Source organism: Portunus trituberculatus, chromosome 47 (genome assembly GCF_017591435.1).
Source record: "Portunus trituberculatus isolate SZX2019 chromosome 47, ASM1759143v1, whole genome shotgun sequence".
Classification (NCBI taxonomy): Eukaryota; Metazoa; Arthropoda; class Malacostraca; order Decapoda; family Portunidae; genus Portunus; species Portunus trituberculatus.
This window is the reverse complement of record NC_059301.1, coordinates 21,464,754-21,484,753: the sequence shown is the minus strand read 5'-3', so window position 1 is coordinate 21,484,753 and position 20,000 is coordinate 21,464,754. Positions and strand designations below refer to the sequence as shown.

Sequence of the window (20,000 nt, the reverse complement as noted above, 5' to 3'; positions counted from 1 at the left end):
CAAAATGCCAGAGATACCACTGTTTTGGGCAAGGATTCTTTAAGGATATATGGGTTCAATGAGCGGGCTGGAGGAATTAATTAGGGAGCTTATAGCTTCTAACAGATGGCGCGTGGGTCGCAGATAGTAAGGGGATGAGGGATGGGGGTGTCCATCAGTGGGGAGGATGAGTACCTGCCGTTACAAGATTCAAACAGTAGGTCAGTCACAGGAAGGAGCGCAAGGCACATCAGCCATCGCCTGCCTCCGCCTGGGCCACAACACACTCAGTGCTCACTTGCACCACCTACGTCTGTCTCATGACCACTTCTGCCCTTGGTGTAAGACTACCCCTGAGGCCATGGAACATTTCCTGCTTTAGTGCCCACGCTTCCACTCTCAACATACTGCACTACGCTCCCGGCTCTCAGCCCTGGCCATCACAACACTCGACCTGCCCACCCTCCTGGCGGCCTCAGGTGTCCACCCCTCCTGGCAACCTGCTGTCCTTCGCCTTACTTGTGCCTTCTTGAGGAAGACCAGTCAGCTACCACGCCTGATACCCACACAGAACTACCCCAGGGCTCATAAGGATCCAAAAGAGGCCGTGAAGATCTATGGATCCTTTTGAGCCCTGGGGTACTCCTGTGTGGGTATCACAGGCATGGTAGCTGGCCGGTCTTCCTCAAGAAGGCACAAGTAAGATGAAGGACAGCAGGTTGCCAGGAGGGGTGGCCGCCTGAGGCCGCCAGGAGGATGGGTGGGCATGTCCAGTGTTAGGATGGCAACGGTGGAGAGCCGGGAGCTGGAGTGTAGTGCAATATGTTGAGAATGGAAGTGTGGGCATCAAAGCAGGAAATGTTTCATGGCCTCAGAGGTAGTCTTACACCAAGGGCAGAAGGGGTCAGGAGACAGACATAGGTGGTGCAACTGAGGAGTATGGTGTGGCCCAGGCGGAGGCGGGCAGAAAACGCATATATATATATATATATATATATATATATATATATATATATATATATATATATTATTTGCCTTATAAGTTCATAACCACGAGAGAATGCAGGGAAAAATTGGGGGTGGGGAGGAAGCATGGGAGAAATCTTCTTAAGTTACTCCTGAAAACGTTTTCTATGAAAGTACTCGCTTCTAACAGATGGCAGCACCGTCGCTGTCCTCCAAACTTAAACCCACACCACAACTTCCTCTCTGTATATTCCTTGGTTTTGGGGATCCTGTGGAAGGATTAGAGTGATAGGACAAGATACAGATATGAGTTTATGATCAGAGACACCCAACAGAAAAGATAAGGTAACAACATAAACAGAAAGATTAGTTGTTAGGAAAAGATCAAGGATGTTGGATGCAGTATCTCCAAGACAGTAAGGAATAAGAGTAGGGAGGGCCATGCAGGGATAAACAGCAGATAAAAGCAGCCTCCACTCTGTACACAACCTCATTTACTATCAACACTAAACCACACACCCTTCATACATGTACACATTCTTACCAATGAAAGAAAAGAAATTGCTTTGTGTCCTCATCTAAGAAAGTTTTTTTGTATACAAGTTCCCTTGATGAATCAAAGCAAGAATGGTGCCTCCTATCATGAGTGGATACCTTCTCTAACCTTTCTAACCTCAATAGTTGAGGTCTCAAAATAACATTTAATTTCCATTCTCCCTTTCTTTTTTATTCTATGATTTAATGTGATTACTTCTTAAAAATTTTATAACAAATTGTATATCAGCAGTAATATTCTGAGTGAAAAATTTTCTTATACTTTCTAGAAATAAATGGTGGGAACCCATCCCACTACCCTGACCTGACAAGGACACACATACTCCGTTTTGGGAGCCCAGCACAGCATGTTAGGTCACATATCTTGCCTGCCTCAGCCTCCATCCTGGGTGCTGAGATCAGTGAGTCAGGTTCCAGACAGAGACAAACATGTATGCTCCACCCACACTAAACACCACTCCACATGATACACTACAATAGAGAAGTTGTTGGTGTCTGCATATCCTCTGGCTCCTGAACACACAACATAAGCCATTGAGGAATATTACTTAATAGTCGTATTACATTTATTAACCTTCTATATTAGTTACTAATCTCTTTCTAAAATGTGTAACCAGCAGGTACAATACTGATCAATGGAAAATGATTCCAATAATCTTAAAACAAGGGGAGTGTTGCTGGGATGCACGAAAAACTTTGATGCTGTTGAGCTTCTTGGGACTGATGACATTCAGCATAATGGAGGTGTATCTGTCAATTGCCATTGTGGCCATAGTGGAGAAGAACATGACAACTGACACAACTGAGGATGAGGCAAAAAACACGTGTCCCATTCCAGAGGACGCTCCAGAGGGCAGTGTGGTGGTAAGTATGATACCCTGCCCTTTCTAAGCTTTTCTGTCTGCTATTGTTGCTAATGATGATGATGCAAGCTAAGTAGGACTATGTGATATTCATTACCATCTTGACAACTGCCATTCAAATTCTTGACCTCCCGCTAGGCAAAAAAGTTTTTGAGAAATAATCCTAATTGTAATGTGATACTATAGTATAGTACTATGTGGCTCAGAGTGACTCTGAACATCTGAAGTTATGACCAGATTGAAAGCAAGGTAGGTCAGTGCACACACAGACACAACATCCACCTAAGAGAAAGTAGAAAGCAATAAAGAAAGGTTTAATGCCAGAAGTATCTTCACATATTTGTGTTTCAGTGAGGAAAATAAAATCAGGTTTAGTAAAAGGGAAGATGTTGCACAAATCACAGTCTATATATTAAAGGCAGTGAAAAAGTTGAGTGGTATGTTAAGAGATTGAATCTGACCTCAGGACATTTTTGGTTTCCTCTTGACTCCAAGTACATGTATAGTATTATTGGAGCTTCTACCCCCTCTCTCTCTCTCTCTCTCTCTCTCTCTCTCTCTCTCTCTCTCTCTCAGTTTAGAATGAATAGTGTAGTTTCAGATGCATATAATGTTGCATAAAAGAAGATATTCAGCTTTAGAAGGCAAGTTGTGACTGCCTCTGTAGTGTTGTAAAACACAAAGGGAGACATTCAAGATTACACCAGGGTCAAAAGCAGGTTCACAGCATCTATTGGCTACTTATTTTTTTTTTTTTTTTTTTACCTTAAGGCCTATAGTGCCTGTAGGCACACTTGAAGAGTGTACAGGAAGCACTGTTCAGCTTCCACCCATTAGTGGCGCAGGCAATTTTATTTACAGTGGTACCCATATTAGTGCCCATATCACCCCCCAAGCTCATCTTGGGTGTAACCACCTAGAGCCTGGGTATCATGGTGACATGTAGGTAACTTTAAACCACTCAACAAATGGCAAAGTGTCTAAGGCTGTACATGGTGGGATTCGAACCTACGCATGGATATCTGCCCGATTCCACATTCACCACTTTATCCACTATGCCACTGCCTCATGTGACCTCTCAAGGAATAATTACTATGGATCTCTTAACATTCCTGTACTGTCTAATCTTTCATTCTTTATTTTATCGGTCATTAAACATTGATAAGCAGTGAATGCTGGCCATATCCTTCCAGATCCACCTGACATCAATGTTTGTCTTTAATTATTTAATTACATTTTCTCTAAACTATGGTTGCTATTTACCTTATAGTTCATGGAGTGTGCATAAAGATGTTTTGCATTGCAGTGTTCTGTACATCCTGAGAACTGTGCATCCATTCTTACTGTAATCTTTAGTGAATCTTCTTATACAAAGATTTACATATTAACCTTTTATCTATTTATTTCTAATAGGATATTTTGCACCTACTTATACCATTAGTCTTCATTATTACATAATTAACAAGCAAATAGTATGCAGGTAGAATTATGTCTTCTATTGATATGTGTTTCCTTTTTTATATTGGATTTGCTTGATGTTAAATTGGAAGTCTTTGGTTTTATGGTTTCGTGTTGCTAGCATCAGAATTAATGTCTACAAAATTAATTACTGTTACATTAACACTGAAAATACACCACCATCTGTCTCTTGAGCACGTCAACTTTCTATATTTTTAAAAGAGGCTCTTATTTGATCTACTAGTGCACAGTAACACCTGTTTTACTGCAGATTTCAGAGCTAAAATTTTGACAACTGGAGTTGCATCCTAAAACTTGTTTGAACCTTTGATTAGATTATTATCTCCAGTGTATCATGATTTTTTTTATTTTATTTATTTATTTATTTTTTTTTTTCTTAATTCCCTTATTAATGTTGTCTTGTCAATGTTGTCCTAGTGGTAAATTAAGATGAAGGAATGACCATGTGTCCTAGTAGTCTTATTCTTTGAGGCATTCAGTTCAGACTTCAACAGAAGCTTGTACTAGTATTTACATTGAAAGTTCGTTAATCTGACGAGCAGGGGACCAGGAGTGCAGATTATCAGGATGTACCCTTTAAAACGCTATACACAAATAATAAAGTAGTAAGTAATAAAAGGTTTAGACATGATATATGGGTTGTTTTACTATGCAAATATGACTCCATACACATCAGCTACATCTTGATCCGCCAAACGTTTCTCACCATCAACATCAATAGCCTGTGTGCTACATGCATGTTTATTATTATCCATCCCAGAACCTGGATCTTTTGGCCATTGGGACTGGGAATCAGTAAATGGTGATCATCCCTGTCTGTATTCTAGATGAATCTCAGAACTGTTACACTCTAGTAACCACCAAGCAGAGCACTGGCGGTTCAAAGACTAGTATTTATCAGCTGTTCTACCAGTACCAGGGGTGTTTCTTGGGAATGAAAACATTGAGGGCTGAGCCCAGACCCTTATAGGGAACTCTGGGAATCCTTCCTGGGAAAAAAAAACTATTTCTGTGCTTTCTTTAGATAGTAGAAGGATTCTAGCAAAAAAAAAAAAAATTTTTGACAAGCAAAGTCATATTCCCTCTGCAGTTTTTAAAACATGTGAGGTTATATGATTTTTTTGTTTTAGTTTGCACTCACTGAAAATGGGACACTACAACTTCTCTACTCTTTAGTGGCTTGTTAATGGGCAGTTCTGTTATATTTCTTCTTAAGTTGAATTATCTGGGGCTAAAGAAAAAAAATCTGGGGCTAAAGCCTCGGATGCTCAGGCCAGATGACGCCACTGACCAGTAACCCATGGAACTGGTTCTGGAACCAGTTCTGACAGTTCTACCAGTGAAAGGAAAAGGTTTCTTGAATAATTTTGAGTTACTGGTTTCTGCCCCACCACTACTAAGTTGGTTGGAGGTAGGGGAGCATAGGTAGCAGCTAGGGTGCTCCTGTTGCCTTGTTTCAATTTGTAAAAGGACCTAATTTTGGCTAAAATTAATTTCTTTTGCTCCATAAAAAATTTGAACTATTGAGAAATTTGAATTATTGATGTCCAGATTAACAGACTTCTACTGTACTATCATCCTTCAGAAAAGGTGGATACCATCCTTTGCTACCTTAATTGTGTTTGGACATTTACATCACATGGTGATGAGGATAGGTTCAGTGTCCAAAGGCCTAACTACCTTTTCACTTTTATTTTTTACAAAACAAAAGCCCAGTACTTTAAGCTATATGATTACATCACCACTATACATTCATAAATATAATAAATAAATAATAAAAAAATAAATAAATAGGCTTCATTTCTTTACATATTTTCAGGTATCAGACTATGATTGGAGTGAACAAACTCAGGCCTTTAATTTGGGTGCATTCTTCCTCGGCACAATGGCAACAAACTTCCCTGGGGGCCGAGCGGCAGAATATCTAGACTCGTGTTTGGGTTGGGAATTTTTATTTCTTCAATCCTGACAGTGCTATCCCCGCTGTGTGTTTATACGTCCCCTGGTCTACTGATTGCTCTCAGGGTGCTGGAGGGCATGGCTCAGGTTTGGTTAAATGTGTTGTTGTAGATTACTGTTCATTAATTGTTTCTGACCACACTGACATTGTCTCTGTAAATTTATTATTTATAGGAAATCCTATTTATGATCACTTCACAAAAAGCTGAATACTGTGCCAGCAGGGGGTGTGTTTACCTTCTCTACACTTCTTGATGTCATCATGGATTCCTCCCAAAGGCAAGGCAATGTACTAGAGTATAATAATAACAGGTACAGTACCAACCTGATAGAACCTATGAGAGCTTCTCAGATATATATACATATATATATATATATATATATATATATATATATATATATATATATATATATATATATATATATATATATATATATATATATATATATATATGAGAGAGTTAGTTTATAATTCTGAAATTACACAATTACAGGAAAAATTTTCCATGCAAAAATATAATTATTATCTATAAACTGTAAATGAATGATATTGATGCACTGTTACGTTCACCGGTTAAACTGGTAAGATTGGCATCGGAGAGCCGGTGAACAATAACAATAAAAAAACACTGCAGGTTCAACTGGTGAGGAAATGCAAAAGGGGTCACTTTAAAAGCTACTTTAATAACCCATAATGAAATTGACACATATATAACAAGAAACATGAAACACAGATATATAACATGAAACACAGGAAAATGACATACACATATACATATAACACAGTAATAAATACAACAATAAAGAACCCAACTTAATACCTAACAATAATCCTAATCCTATATAGAGGCAATGTGGAAAACACGGACGAGGGAAGTGATACTTATGCGGTGTCGCAGTGGTGAAATGCTGGGTGATGGTTGATCCCACGGCAGAACCAAGAGGCGTTGTGTTCACTGGTTGAGGCTTGGATCTCAACTGCCAATCCAGAAAACCAAGAGCTGGCTCAACACTTTCGGTTGAGTCGAAAGGGCCGCGTGAATCCAACTTCGGGACAGTAGCCGGGCTTCATGAAACGGTGACGTGGAAGGTTCACGAGACGGTGGCGTGGAAGGTTCACGAGACGGTGACGTGGAAGGGAGGCGGAGAGGTGGCGAACGAGGTAACAAGCGGAGGAGGTGATGGTAGTAATGCATGTTACGGGCGGGCCGTAACATTTCCTCCCCCCTAAGACCTCCGTAATGGGCTCATGAAGGAGGTGAGACGGGAGATCTTGATAAGGCGTCGGCGATGATGTTGTCCACCCCCACCACCAGACACAGCACCTCGCAAAGGAAGAACCTGCAGAAGCTTGAAGCGCACATCGGAGGAGACGATGACGAGGAGGCGATACACGAGCCAGACAGCGGTGATGGTGGTGAGAGAGACCAGCCAGAACCAGATGAAAATGTAGATCTTCTCGTTGATGATGTTAACCGCCAGCACACACATGGTGTCGTGGGTCTCGATGGTTCCCGAAGGGCCGAACTTCCTGAAGGTGCACTTGGTGACTCTGGGGAAGATGCGTGTCATGGGATCGATGCGCTTCTCGGGGTCCATGTCAGGGAAGTTGATGACCTCCGTGCCGTAGGTGAGGAAGGTGCCGCCCAGGAACAGGTCGGTGAAGTAGATGTTGCCCTCCAAGTCCTGAGTTATGTAATTTATAGCCCTCTGGAAGGTGGCGGGAGCATTAGACACGCAAAGGGCATCACTTGGTATTGGTATAGTCCGAAGGGAGTGATGAAGGCGGATATTATTTGGGCCTCGTCCGAGAGGGGAATCTGGTAGTAACCTTTAAGCAAGTCTATAGTGGTTACAAATTTGGCTACTCCTATACTATCTATAAGGTCCTCTATCAAGGGCAATGGGTAGGAGTCTGGCAATAACTTTTAAGATCAGACTGTTGTGAAGGTGTTAAGGAAAGAAACACCTCATCAAGGTTGGACATGATTTGGCTGTTTGAGGGGCGTCCTTTAGGTGACGAGAAGAGGAATTCGATGTCGGACTCTTCCTCGGGGGGCACAGGACCAGACTCCTTTCCTATCAGACATACAGGTACAGCGCGAGACAAGTCGTCCTCTGGTTCTCTGGAGTGGTAAGGTTTCATTAGATTAATATGAACAAGTTGGGAATCCTTACGACGGTCAGGAGTGTGGACCACATAATTTAATGGACTTAGTTTTTGAGCCACAACATAAGGTCCCATGAACTTACTGTGAAGAGCATTGCCTGGAGTGGGGAGAAAAAGTAAAACCTTGTCTCCTGGTTTGAAACTTCTCATGACAGATTTGGGAAGAGAATTCTGTTGCATTTTAGTTTGAGATTTGAGGAAGTTTGATTTAGCAAAAGATCTGACTTCACTGATTTTATTCTTAAGGTTACTGATGTAGTCAGACACACTGGGGCTTGAAGGAGTATTTTGAGTAAACCATTGATCCTTTAATATTTTGAGAGGCCCCCTGATCTGTCTACCATAGAGTAATTCAAAAGGGAGTAACCTAAAGAATCTTGAGGAGATTCTCTTAAAGCGAAGAGAAGGAAAGAAATACTTTCATCCCAGTCTCCTTGATGCTCCAAGCAATACTTCTTCATCATGGATTTTAATGTTTGGTGAAACCGCTCCAGACAGCCTTGGGATTGGGGTGGTAAGCCGAGGAGGTAACATGGTCGATGTTTAGCTCATTCACTATCTGTTGGAAAAAATGGCTAGTGAAATTGCTACCCTTGTCAGACTGAATTTGTTTTGGAATTCCTACCGAGGTGAAAAAATGTATTAGATGTTTTACAATGGTCTTTGATGTGATGTTCTTAAGAGGGAATGCTTCAGGGTACCTGGTAGTGGGATCCATGAGGGTTAACAAATACTGATTCCCTCGTTTGGTTTTGGGTAAGGGCCCTACGCAGTCTAGTATGATCTTTTCGAAGGGCTCCGTCTGAACTGGAATAGGCGTCAGAGGAGCTGGCACAAGGCGTTCGTTAGGCTTACCCACAACTTGACATATGTGACATGTTTTTACATAGTGTGACACATCCTTTTTCATTCCTGGCCAAAAAAATGTTGAAGAGCCTTCTTGTAGGTTTTTTGGATGCCTAGATGACCTGACAATCCATCATGAGCTAGTTCTATAATGGCTGGTCTTACAGACAAGGGATGACAACTTGATGTGTTTCTGACCAGGTGTCTAGTTGTTTCAGTTCAGGAGGTCTGTAGGCACGCATCAGGACTCCTTCCTGATAATAAAAACAAGGCAATTTAGACATATCCTTTGTCTCACTGGCCACATGTCTGATCTTAGCCAAAGTGAGATCCTGTTCCTGAGCATTAATCAAATTCTCCTTTGAAATGATGTCATTATACAAGTTGTCAGTAGAGGCAATCATTGGTGGAGGAGGTGATGAAAGGGCAGGGGACTTGGACTGAGACCTGGTGACTGCACACACTGGGAAGAAGTGAGGGATGTTTCGTCCAGGGTCTTAGTGGGACTTTCTGTTAAGGGAGAATCAAGAACAATTAAGTTTGGAACAGCCAAGTTACCCGCAAGATCATTACCCAGTACAAGATGTACCCCGGTACTGGCAGTTCACCAGGTTTAATGGCTACCTCAACCTCTCCTGAAATGAACGGGCACTGTAAGCTAATATTAGCCAAAGGATAGGAGAGCTGTGATTCGAGACCTGTAAGGATCACCTTCTCCCCAGTGAAAGCCTGTTTGATGTTAGGGATGACATCTTCCCTTAAGATGGATTGGGCAGCACCTGTATCACGCAGAACCTTGATATTTATTGCCTTGTCTTTACCATCAGTCAGGACACTTTACCTTGATACATGTACGAGTCATAAAGTTCTAGAGGAGAGTTGACAGGGTTAGCTAGGGCCACTGGTTTCTTGTTCTCAAATGTGTTAGGTCTAGGGGACACAAAAGAAAATTGACGTTGAGAACCCTTGCAATTTGGGTGTCTACATTTCTGGATCGTGTGACCTGGCTTCTTACAGTATGTACACCAGGGGGAATTATATGCATTTGGCGAGAATCCGGTTGGCTTACCACCCGCGCCCCAAAACCTTCCCCAAAGGAGGACCTAACATTAGACAGTGAACCACGACCTCTACTACCCAGGGATCCCATCAACAAAGCAAACGCATCAGCCACTTTAGCGGCAGACATAAGCTCACTCTCTCCCGTTCTTCCACATGCCTCAGAATATTAAATGGTAACTTGTTCTTCCATTCTTCCAGGACCATTAGATTGAGCAACTCCGAAAAGGTGGTAATGTTAAGGGCGGCTAACCATTTCTTAAATTGTCTTAGTTTCTCACTAGCGAATTCAACATAGGTGTGAGACTCTGGTTTCACATACTTTCGAAACTGCTGTCTGTATCCATCAGAAGTGATAGAGTAGGCGTCTAGAATGTTACCTTTGATCTCTTCATATTCTACCTCATCACTAAGGCCGTTGTATACCCTATAAGCTTTTCCTACTAGCTTAGGGACAAGGAGAGACACCCACTGATCCTTGGGCCATTTATTCCTATGAGCAATGCTCTCAAAAGCGCGAAATGACCCGTCAACATCAGATTCATCAAAAGGGGGAACTAGCGGAGCAGCTGTAGCAGGATTAAAGCTTGCTAACTGTTTCTTTATATCTATTTCTTCCCCTCTAAACTTAGCGTCATTTCGTAGGGCTAACTCCTGAATTTCTAACTCTTTCTCCTGCCTTCTAAGTTGTAACTGAAATTCTCTCTCTTTATCTTTATCTTCTGCCTGTAGTTGCATTTCTTTTGCTTCTTTTTCTGCCTGTAGTTGCATTTGTTTTTCATGCATCCGGTATTCTAGTTTAAGCTTCTCAATTTCCCATTGACTTATCCTACTCTTATCCTGTTCTTCCTGGGGACTGTGTATTATAGTCCTCGTAGAGGCTGACATGGGAGTTAACTCTTCTATGGCATTTCCTAGCAACTGACCTTCTTGCACTAGATGTTCAACAACTACATTCTTAATGACCTCTTTAGTCATCTGAGACGTGATGGGAACATCAAAATGTTTAGCGATGGCTTTCCATTGGTCCTTCTTTATATTAGCATATTTAAGTTGTTCCAGAGAAGGGTCGGCACAAAATCTTCAACGTTAAACTGAGCGGAAGCCATATTAAATAGATGTTAAACCACAACAAAAAAATGATAAGCGAATTACTTAAGTGAGGAACTTGGCAGAGTGATAATAAAGGCAACCTTGGAAATTACCTAGATTATACTTAAGTAAACACTTATGAGTACAATCACTAATGAGGGGTAAACTAGAGAGTTACGGCATTAAGAGGGATCCGGATTACTCTAGTTACGAGACTTGAGAGTGAGGAGCGAATTGTACTGAGACTTGTTATTGATAAGGAGGCGGATTAGTCTGAGAGACTAGTTAAAATGGCCGATTCTAACTAGCGAGAAAAATGATCCGCGAAGTGAGGGCATTGAGGGTTCGCATGAACATATGATGATCCCAACACTTGGATAACACTTATTACACACCTGCCTATGTGCAAAAACTAGAGATAAGTGCTATCGGTGAACACGCCTTTCTACCTGGTTTCCTGCTCTACCACTGCTATGCGATACCAATGAAAGTCACGAAGCACGTTTAACCCAAAAGGAGCCACTTGAACGCACAAAGGTAAATTTAAACCACACGCAGAGTAAGTCACAGAAAAAAACACATCAGAGTCACAACACCACAGAAACACAAGCAATCACAGAAAAAAGTCACTGGAAAAATGGAACACTGAACATGGGTTATAATGGTCCTGTCACGGTCGCCAATTGTTACGTTCACCGGTTAAACTGGTAAGATTGGCATCGGAGAGCCGGTGAACAATAACAATAAAAAAAACACTGCAGGTTCAACTGGTGAGGAAATGCAAAAGGGGTCACTTTAAAAGCTACTTTAATAACCCATAATGAAATTGACACATATATAACAAGAAACATGAAACACAGATATATAACATGAAACACAGGAAAATGACATACACATATACATATAACACAGTAATAAATACAACAATAAAGAACCCAACTTAATACCTAACAATAATCCTAATCCTATATAGAGGCAATGTGGAAAACACGGACGAGGGAAGTGATACTTATGCGGTGTCGCAGTGGTGAAATGCTGAGTGATGGTTGATCCCACGGCAGAACCAAGAGGCGTTGTGTTCACAGGTTGAGGCTTGGATCTCAACTGCCAATCCAGAAAACCAAGAGCTGGCTCAACACTTTCGGTTGAGTCGAAAGGGGCCGCGTGAATCCAACTTCGGGACAGTAGCCGGGCTTCATGAAACGGTGACGTGGAAGGTTCACGAGACGCTGGCGTGGAAGGTTCACGAGACGGTGGCGTGGAAGGGGAGGCGGAGAGGTGGCGAACGAGGTAACAAGCAGAGGAGGTGATGGTAGTAATGCATGTTACGGGCGGGCCGTAACAGCACAGAGATAGCCACATGCCTCTTTCTTTGTAACAGCAGGAGTCAGGATTGACTCAGTGTTAGCTCCCATTATGTTTCAATTTTATGTAAACGACATTCACATTGGGATAAAGTTATATAAATTTATTCGCTGATGATGCAAAGTTGCTAAGAGTTATCAAAACTGTCTGCTGTTGCAGGAAGATTTAAACAAGATCTATGAATGAAGCAAGAAGTGGAAATTGGAGTTTAATGTCAAGAAATGCCACATAATGGAACTAGGAAAGAGTAAGAGAAGACCAGTATGGAACTATTTGATAGGAGAGGAGCAAATAATGAAGACTAAAGAGGAAAAAGATCTTGGAGTGATCATACAAGAAAATCTGAGCCCTGATAAACACATAAGCAAGATATTTGGACTATCATATAAGATGTTGACTAATATAAGAGTGGCATTTCATTACATGGATAAAGATATGATGAAAAATATCATCACAAGCATGATATGCCCAAGGCTGGAATATGCAGCAGTGGTATGGTCTCTGAGCTCTAAAAAGGATATAAGAAAATTGGAAAGGATACAGAAGATTGCTACAAAGATGGTGCCGGAATTAAAGGACCTCACATATGAAGAACGACTGAAGGAAATGGGACTGCCAACCTTACAAGATAGAAGAGAATGTGGGGACCTAATAACAATGTATAAGATAGTAAATGATATTGAAAAGATAGACAAAGAAGACCTGGTGCTGTTGGCAGAAGAAGTTGGAAGGACAGGAGGACATGAAAAGATCAGGATGAGGCAGTGTGTGAAGGATGTTGAAAATACAGTTTTCCACACAGAACGGTGGAAAATGGAATGCATTGGATAATGGAATTGTTACAGCACATAGTGTGCATAACTTTAAAGAAAAATTAGATAAATGGAGATATAGAGACAGGACACTATGAGCCCCGCTCGAACCCTGTACAATACACACACACACACACACACACACACACACACAGAGAGAGAGAGAGAGAGAGAGAGAGAGAGAGAGAGAGAGAGAGAGAGAGAGAGAGAGAGAGAGAGAGAGAGAGAGAGAGAGAGAGAGAGAGAGAGTTGGAGGGAATGGGGGAGATGTTATTAATATAGGTTATTCTCTCTCTCTCTCTCTCTCTCTCATTTTTTATAATATTTTCTTCACAATTACAAACACGTTAACAGCAATGAGACCATTTCTTGTTGAAGTATGCGGCATAATGTATGTAATCTCCATGGAAAATATTGTCTTGTTTGTCTGTAAAATAAGCACCAGGAATTATAAGTATAAAATGTTTATTTCATAGTTACAGTAAAAAAAGAAGAAAAAAATTAATGAGTACAGTAAGTCCTCCTTATATGGTACTTCATTATCCGGTAAATTCACAGTAACAGTGTTTGGTAATTCTTACCTTCGATTCTATTTACGGTAAGAAAAATTCACAGATATGGTATAACCCCGTGTTTTGTTTACACCGTACTGTAGCGCCACCACAACAATCAGTCTCTTCCAGCGTTTCCCACTGAACACAAGTTAAATCCTTACGGTGTGTTTTTTGTTGATATTATTATCACAACACAGTGACGCACCCATAATGGCCCCAAAATATTCTGCAGACACTGCTGGAGTTGAAAAGGCAAAGCAAAAGAGGAGTAGTCTGACATTAGAGGTAAAATTAGATATTTTGAAGAGGAAAGAGCAGGGAGAAGGTACATCTACCATAAGTCGAAACTTGGGCCCAGCCCAGCCGACAGTCTGGATGGTGTTAAGAATCGTGAGGCTATAAAAAAAGCTGTGGAGAATGTAATGGATCTGCAGAGCAGAGCCTCATCTGCCCACTCAGTGGAAGATGAGTAAAGTCTAAAATCCTTACTGTTCCTTAGCCTCGGGAGGGACATCATCTGATAGAATATGTGGTGAGTGAAAGGTAAATAAAAACATTTTCTGTTTATTTCTTTTGCGCAGTACTTTACATTATTCTACATGATTATTTTCATGTATTTTCATGTCTGTAGGGATGACTTTCGATGTGCTGGAACACATCCCCTATTATTACATGTTATAATAGGTTCGGTATACGGTAATTTTGATTTGCGGTAAGGTTTTCAGGAATGCATATGTACCATATAACGAGGACTTACTGTATATAATTTTACAGGAAATCAAACAACTATCTTACACTGCATGTATCAGGTCTGCAGATTGGCAACATTGTGGCAATGTCTGTGGGTGTGTGGCTGTGCAGCACAACCTTCCTGGGTGGGTGGCCATCAGTCTTCTATGTGTTTGGAGGTTTGGGTGTGATTTGGGCAATCCCTTGGTTCCTTCTGATACATGACCTTCCTGAACACCATCCTAGGATTTCTGATGCTGAGTTGCAGTTCATCCTAGAGCATCGCCATTACACCAAGAGAGATAAGGTGATGCATGTGCTTATCTGTGCTGAGAATAGGTGTACATCAAGACCATATTAGATGGGCACTTTTTTCAATAGCATTACTCTAGGCAGTGGAGCCTCAACTTCCGATAAGTGGCTGGATCACACATGACAACAAAATAGATGACAATCTATCAGGAGTTAGCAAACAAAGGAAATTGAACCAATTGGTTATGTAATTTTATGTGCTGAAATATATAAAATTCCTCTGCTGGAAGAAATAAAAGGAAAATAATGAGGAAGAAGTTAAGAACATGAAGACTATGAGCCAGCCTGTGCAATAATGTGTTGCATAAGTTTACTCTAGATGAGGAGAGTTACAGGTGATGTATGATGCTAAGTGAATAACAGTTCCAGGAAATTCTGAAGTTGGTCAGATGTTATTTACATCTACAAGTAGTATAGGCAAACATAACACCAAATCAAATGAGTTATATTATGTTGTAATATTTGTATAAGTAATATTGTATACATTTCCTTCATACTATATATGATGGGTACTGGAGATGTCCAAGAATGGACAACACCACAAAAGGGAAGAGAGTCACAAAATGTGATCCACTTTTATAACTTAAATATTCAAAGCATTTTTACCATTAGAGGAGTGAAGTGAGTTAAACAACACAGATGAGTTTAGCTTAAGAACAACTATTAAGTCAAAACCATGTAGATGGTACGGAATTCAGAACTCAATAACAAGGCTATGAGAGCAAGTTAGGTTGTTCCATACATATTTTGATGTAACAGTGATTGAAAATGAGGATAGAGAAAGTAGAATGGAACAGAGAACAGGTTACAGTCAGTTGCTTCAGACATCTGTGTTTCAGTGAAGAAATGATGAGTTTAGTAGAGAAGAGATGATATTCCACAGACTAAAAATTAACTTTAAGGCCACAAATGTTGCAGAAATTAATGATAAAAAAAAAGCTGAGAGGTCAAAAGTGATGGTCAATATCAGAAGAGCTGATAATATATTTGTGGTCCCCTCCCTAGACAGGGTTTTCAATGATGGTGTGGATTTGTCAAATGCATACAATAAGCTTCAATCAATATGTTACAATGGAAAAAAAATGTATTAGTTACATTGTACTATTATACAGCCATGAAAGAAATTTTCTTGGCCACAGAAAACTGAGGATCACTTTCCACACTCCTTGAAACTGAATCCCTTTGCCTTTGAAAAAAAATAATAAATAAATAAAATCTGACATGGCCATATTCAATGTGTCATTATAAACTACACTGGTTACAACCTTAAGTGATATGCAACCTTTTCTCTTATTACAGGTGGTTGACATTCCTTGGCACAAGATAATGACTTCATGTCCATTTTGGGCCATAATGGCATCCGCCTTTTGCTCCAGGTACAGTTTCTTCATTCTGTTAACAGAGCTACCAACATATTCCAACAAGATTATGCATTTTGATATGAGCAAAGTGAGAAAATCTAAAAACTCAGAAATGGATATTAACCCTTAGCCGGCGGTGGAACTATATATAGACGGTCCTGATTGTATCAAAAATTTGCGGGGTGACTATATATAGACTCGTCTCCAAAATTTATCCCTTGTATTTCTAAGCATCGACTATATATAGACGGCCACGTGTGAGTGCCCCCGAGCCACAAAAATGATAACTGGCAAGTCAAGAGTGGCCTTGGTGTACGTGACTTCTCACACTCATACCACACTCTGTTCCCAGCTTTCAGGCAGGGTGGAGTGCTCCTGTCTGCCTGTCATTCCACCAATATAGTATTATTTCTTGGACATATTTGGGAATTTTAGGCACAACCATGCTTCCTACAAGGAGGAGAATCACTGATGAGGATTTACAGCTGATTCTAGCGCATGATTTAGATGATGAGTTAGTAAGAGAGGAAACCATCACATAACTGAAAAAGCAAAAAACAAAAACAAAAAAAATTGGGAGGGTGGAGGGAAACCACATCCAGGTCACAAGTCCTGGACACATTTTTTAATGTGGGTGTGAGTGACTCCATTATTCTAGTAAACATATAAAGAAATTTCACTTTAAAGCCTAAAGTTTGATTTGAGAAACTTGTAAACACGGCGCGAAATTGCGGTAGAGTCTATATAAAGATGCTGTCAAAACATAACAAAATGCGGTGTAACTAAATTTATGCTGCACACCACTACGCGGCAGAAGCTATATATAGACGATTCACATTTTAGGAGACAGCCAACGTCCACTGCCGCCGGCTAGGGGTTAATATTGTTATTTTAAAAGTAATATTTTACCTAAAAAAAAAAAATCTAAATTTTTTCAGAATGGCTTCAGTTCAGCTTTGCCATATGTGATGATGATCTTCACTTGTGTGTCTTGGGGCATCATAGTTGATATACTTCAAAAGAAAAAAGTTCTATCCGTGAATGCTGTGAGGAAACTGTCAACGTCTCTTGGTGAGATGTCAATCATTTACAAAAATGACAATTTTGTCAAACTTATCTAAATATGACATACTTTGAAGACAAGTAATTTTCCACATCAGAATATATTTTGCAGGATTTATGTGTTAAAATCTTGACTGGAATGTCACATGTCAGTGAACATTTGTCCCCTCTCCCAGGCTTGTATTCGTCAGGGGCTTGCTTGATTGGCATGATGTGGGTGAACTGTGATTCTACTGTGGCCATGGTTGTTATGTGCCTGGCACTTGGCTTTATGAGACCAATTAGTAGTGGTTTCCATCTCTCAGAGCAAGATATTGCCCCAAACTTAGCTGGAACCCTCAAGGGCCTCACCAACACCATGGGCTCTACAACAGCCTTCGTGGCAATAGCCATCACTGGTGCCATTACCAATGACAACGTAAATCTTCATTAACAATACTGAAAAGTATATGATATCAAGCAGTTTCAGATCTGGGGCTACAATGGAATCCGAAATTATAAATACCCTTTGTTTATTTTATAGAAATTATAAGTATGCAGCACAAAACATTTCTAACTGTGGATACTGGTCCAGTTATACCAATAGTTATTCACTGTGCTGCACAAGAAGACAGCAAAATCACAACACATTAATCATGCCAGATATAAAACACAATTCATGCAAGAGAACAGGTATTAGTCATGCAAGATAAAACATAATTCAAATAAGATGTAATAAATTTTTGTCTTAGAAGATATCAACACTATTAATGAAATGAGATTATAAATTAACCATGAAACCAAATACATACTTCTGAAGTCCAATGAGAATCCTCAGTAAAACACAGCTTATTAGTTGCATGTAATGTTCTTTCAGTTGGACCCTACAAAAATTAGTTTAATTCATTCTAGTTGGATGTTCACTGATGGATTTGTCCATTACTCAAACTTAAGAGGATAGGAAAAATTATAGGTTCCAAGAGACAAAAATTTATCTTAAAAAGTTAAACAAATAAGAATTTAACATCTTTCAAAAAATAAAAGTTCAACACAATTACACACCCAATGTGGCACATATCCTCCAGTCTATATACTTCAATGGGAAAAAAAAAAAAAAAAAACTATGTACTAGCAGCCTCACCAGGATGGATGAGATTGTGTAGTCCCATGTGATGACAAAATCTGGAAAATACCCCTTGGATGTGAGCAATACACTTTCATGGTAGTCACTCACCCTTGCAACAAGTAAACAGTATTAAAAATAATACAATGTAGTCATTGGTGTGACAGGAAAAGAATTTCTTTCTTTTTGTTACTATAACTACTCATAATAAAGAAAGACAGCTAACAACTTCCTCTTCTCCCATTCAGCAAACCATGCCAGCATGGAATACAGTCTTCGTCATATCTGCTGTCTTCAACTTCATATTCTGCACCATTTATGTCTTTTTGGGAACTGACAAAGTTCAGCCATGGAATGATTCTGAGCCGAAGAAACTGAGGTGAGTATATATATATATATATATATATATATATATATATATATATATATATATATATATATATATATATATATATATATATATATGAAAATATCTTGGAGATTCGATTCTTCTCTTTCCTTAGCTCTCCTCATACACACCCCCTGCTCCCTCCAAAAAAAAAAAAAGTTGAGTTCTAGTGATGTGTTTTCACCCCACATGGGAATAGACAGCACCACACGAATGCCTTAGTGAACACTGGAATATTACATTCTAAGTAAGGATATTGAAATAACTTTTATCAACATCATCATTGTATCATTATTATTGTCATTATTATGATCATTTTTATTATTACATGATCTTAATTTTGGGAGATTCTTTGAAGTGCTAGAGAGCACAATCACCAGTTCATCAGCAGTTAAGTGATGGTGGCAAGAAACACATTTTGAGGGGCATTTTAAGGCTGATGAAGGAACAAATTTAATACATTAAGAAACATACATCTGGAAATTAGCACAAATAAACACATCGATTAGCAAGTACTATTTGAAATATGATTAATTTGTTACTCCAGACTGATGGATCTATAATTTTGAAAGAAGGGTAGTGCAACTACTATCAAGACATCACAAGCAAAAAAATGAATAAATAAAATAACAAATAAATAAATAAGTGGAAAAAAATATATATAAAAATATATATATATATATATATATATATATATATATATATATATATATATATATATATATATATATATATATATATATATATATATATATATATATATATATATATATATATATATATATATATATATATATATATATATATATATATATATATATATATATATATATATATATATATATATATATATAAGAAATATTCAAACAAAAAGCAATAAAATTTTGACAAATTAACAAAATAATTGTGAAATACTGTACAGTAAATAATAAAAGTTAAGCGATGTAACATTGTAACACAAGTTCCTTAGGTACACCGCTTTTTCCCTCCTCCTTCTCTGACTGTCTTTTGCCTTATTTTAATTTATTTCTCTATTCTTTTAATAATAATAATAATAATAATAATAATAATAATAATAATAATAATAATAATAATAATAATAATAATAATAATAACAATATGTAATAACTTATTCATTTCTATCTATCAATTTTTATTTATCCATATTATTATCATTATTATTATTCACTTATTCATCTTGCTGAAGATATCAAATTTCTTTGGTAACTTGCAGTGCCCGTTGTATTTCAGAAATAATAATTTTCTAAGGCAATTAAAAATACAAGCTAATAAATAGCCCATCCATACTCGAATATGCACACAAACGCCCATCAAGAATGCCTCAAA

At 39.0% G+C, this 20,000-nt stretch overlaps 1 protein-coding gene across 1 annotated transcript in view; it reads left to right on the top strand.

The window, feature by feature from the left end:
* The first annotated feature begins 1,186 nt into the window (after positions 1-1,186).
* Positions 1,187-20,000, top strand: part of LOC123498166 (uncharacterized transporter slc-17.2-like) — a 25,196-nt gene continuing 6,382 nt past the window's right edge. Inside the window, exons 1-5 of the mRNA XM_045245334.1 lie at positions 1,187-2,364; positions 5,662-5,795; positions 14,474-14,735; positions 16,040-16,116; positions 18,514-18,644. Of these exons, the coding sequence (XP_045101269.1) occupies positions 2,143-2,364; positions 5,662-5,795; positions 14,474-14,735; positions 16,040-16,116; positions 18,514-18,643 (825 nt within the window). The 5' untranslated portion in view covers positions 1,187-2,142 and the 3' untranslated portion in view covers position 18,644. The remainder of the gene's footprint in view (positions 2,365-5,661; positions 5,796-14,473; positions 14,736-16,039; positions 16,117-18,513; positions 18,645-20,000) is intronic.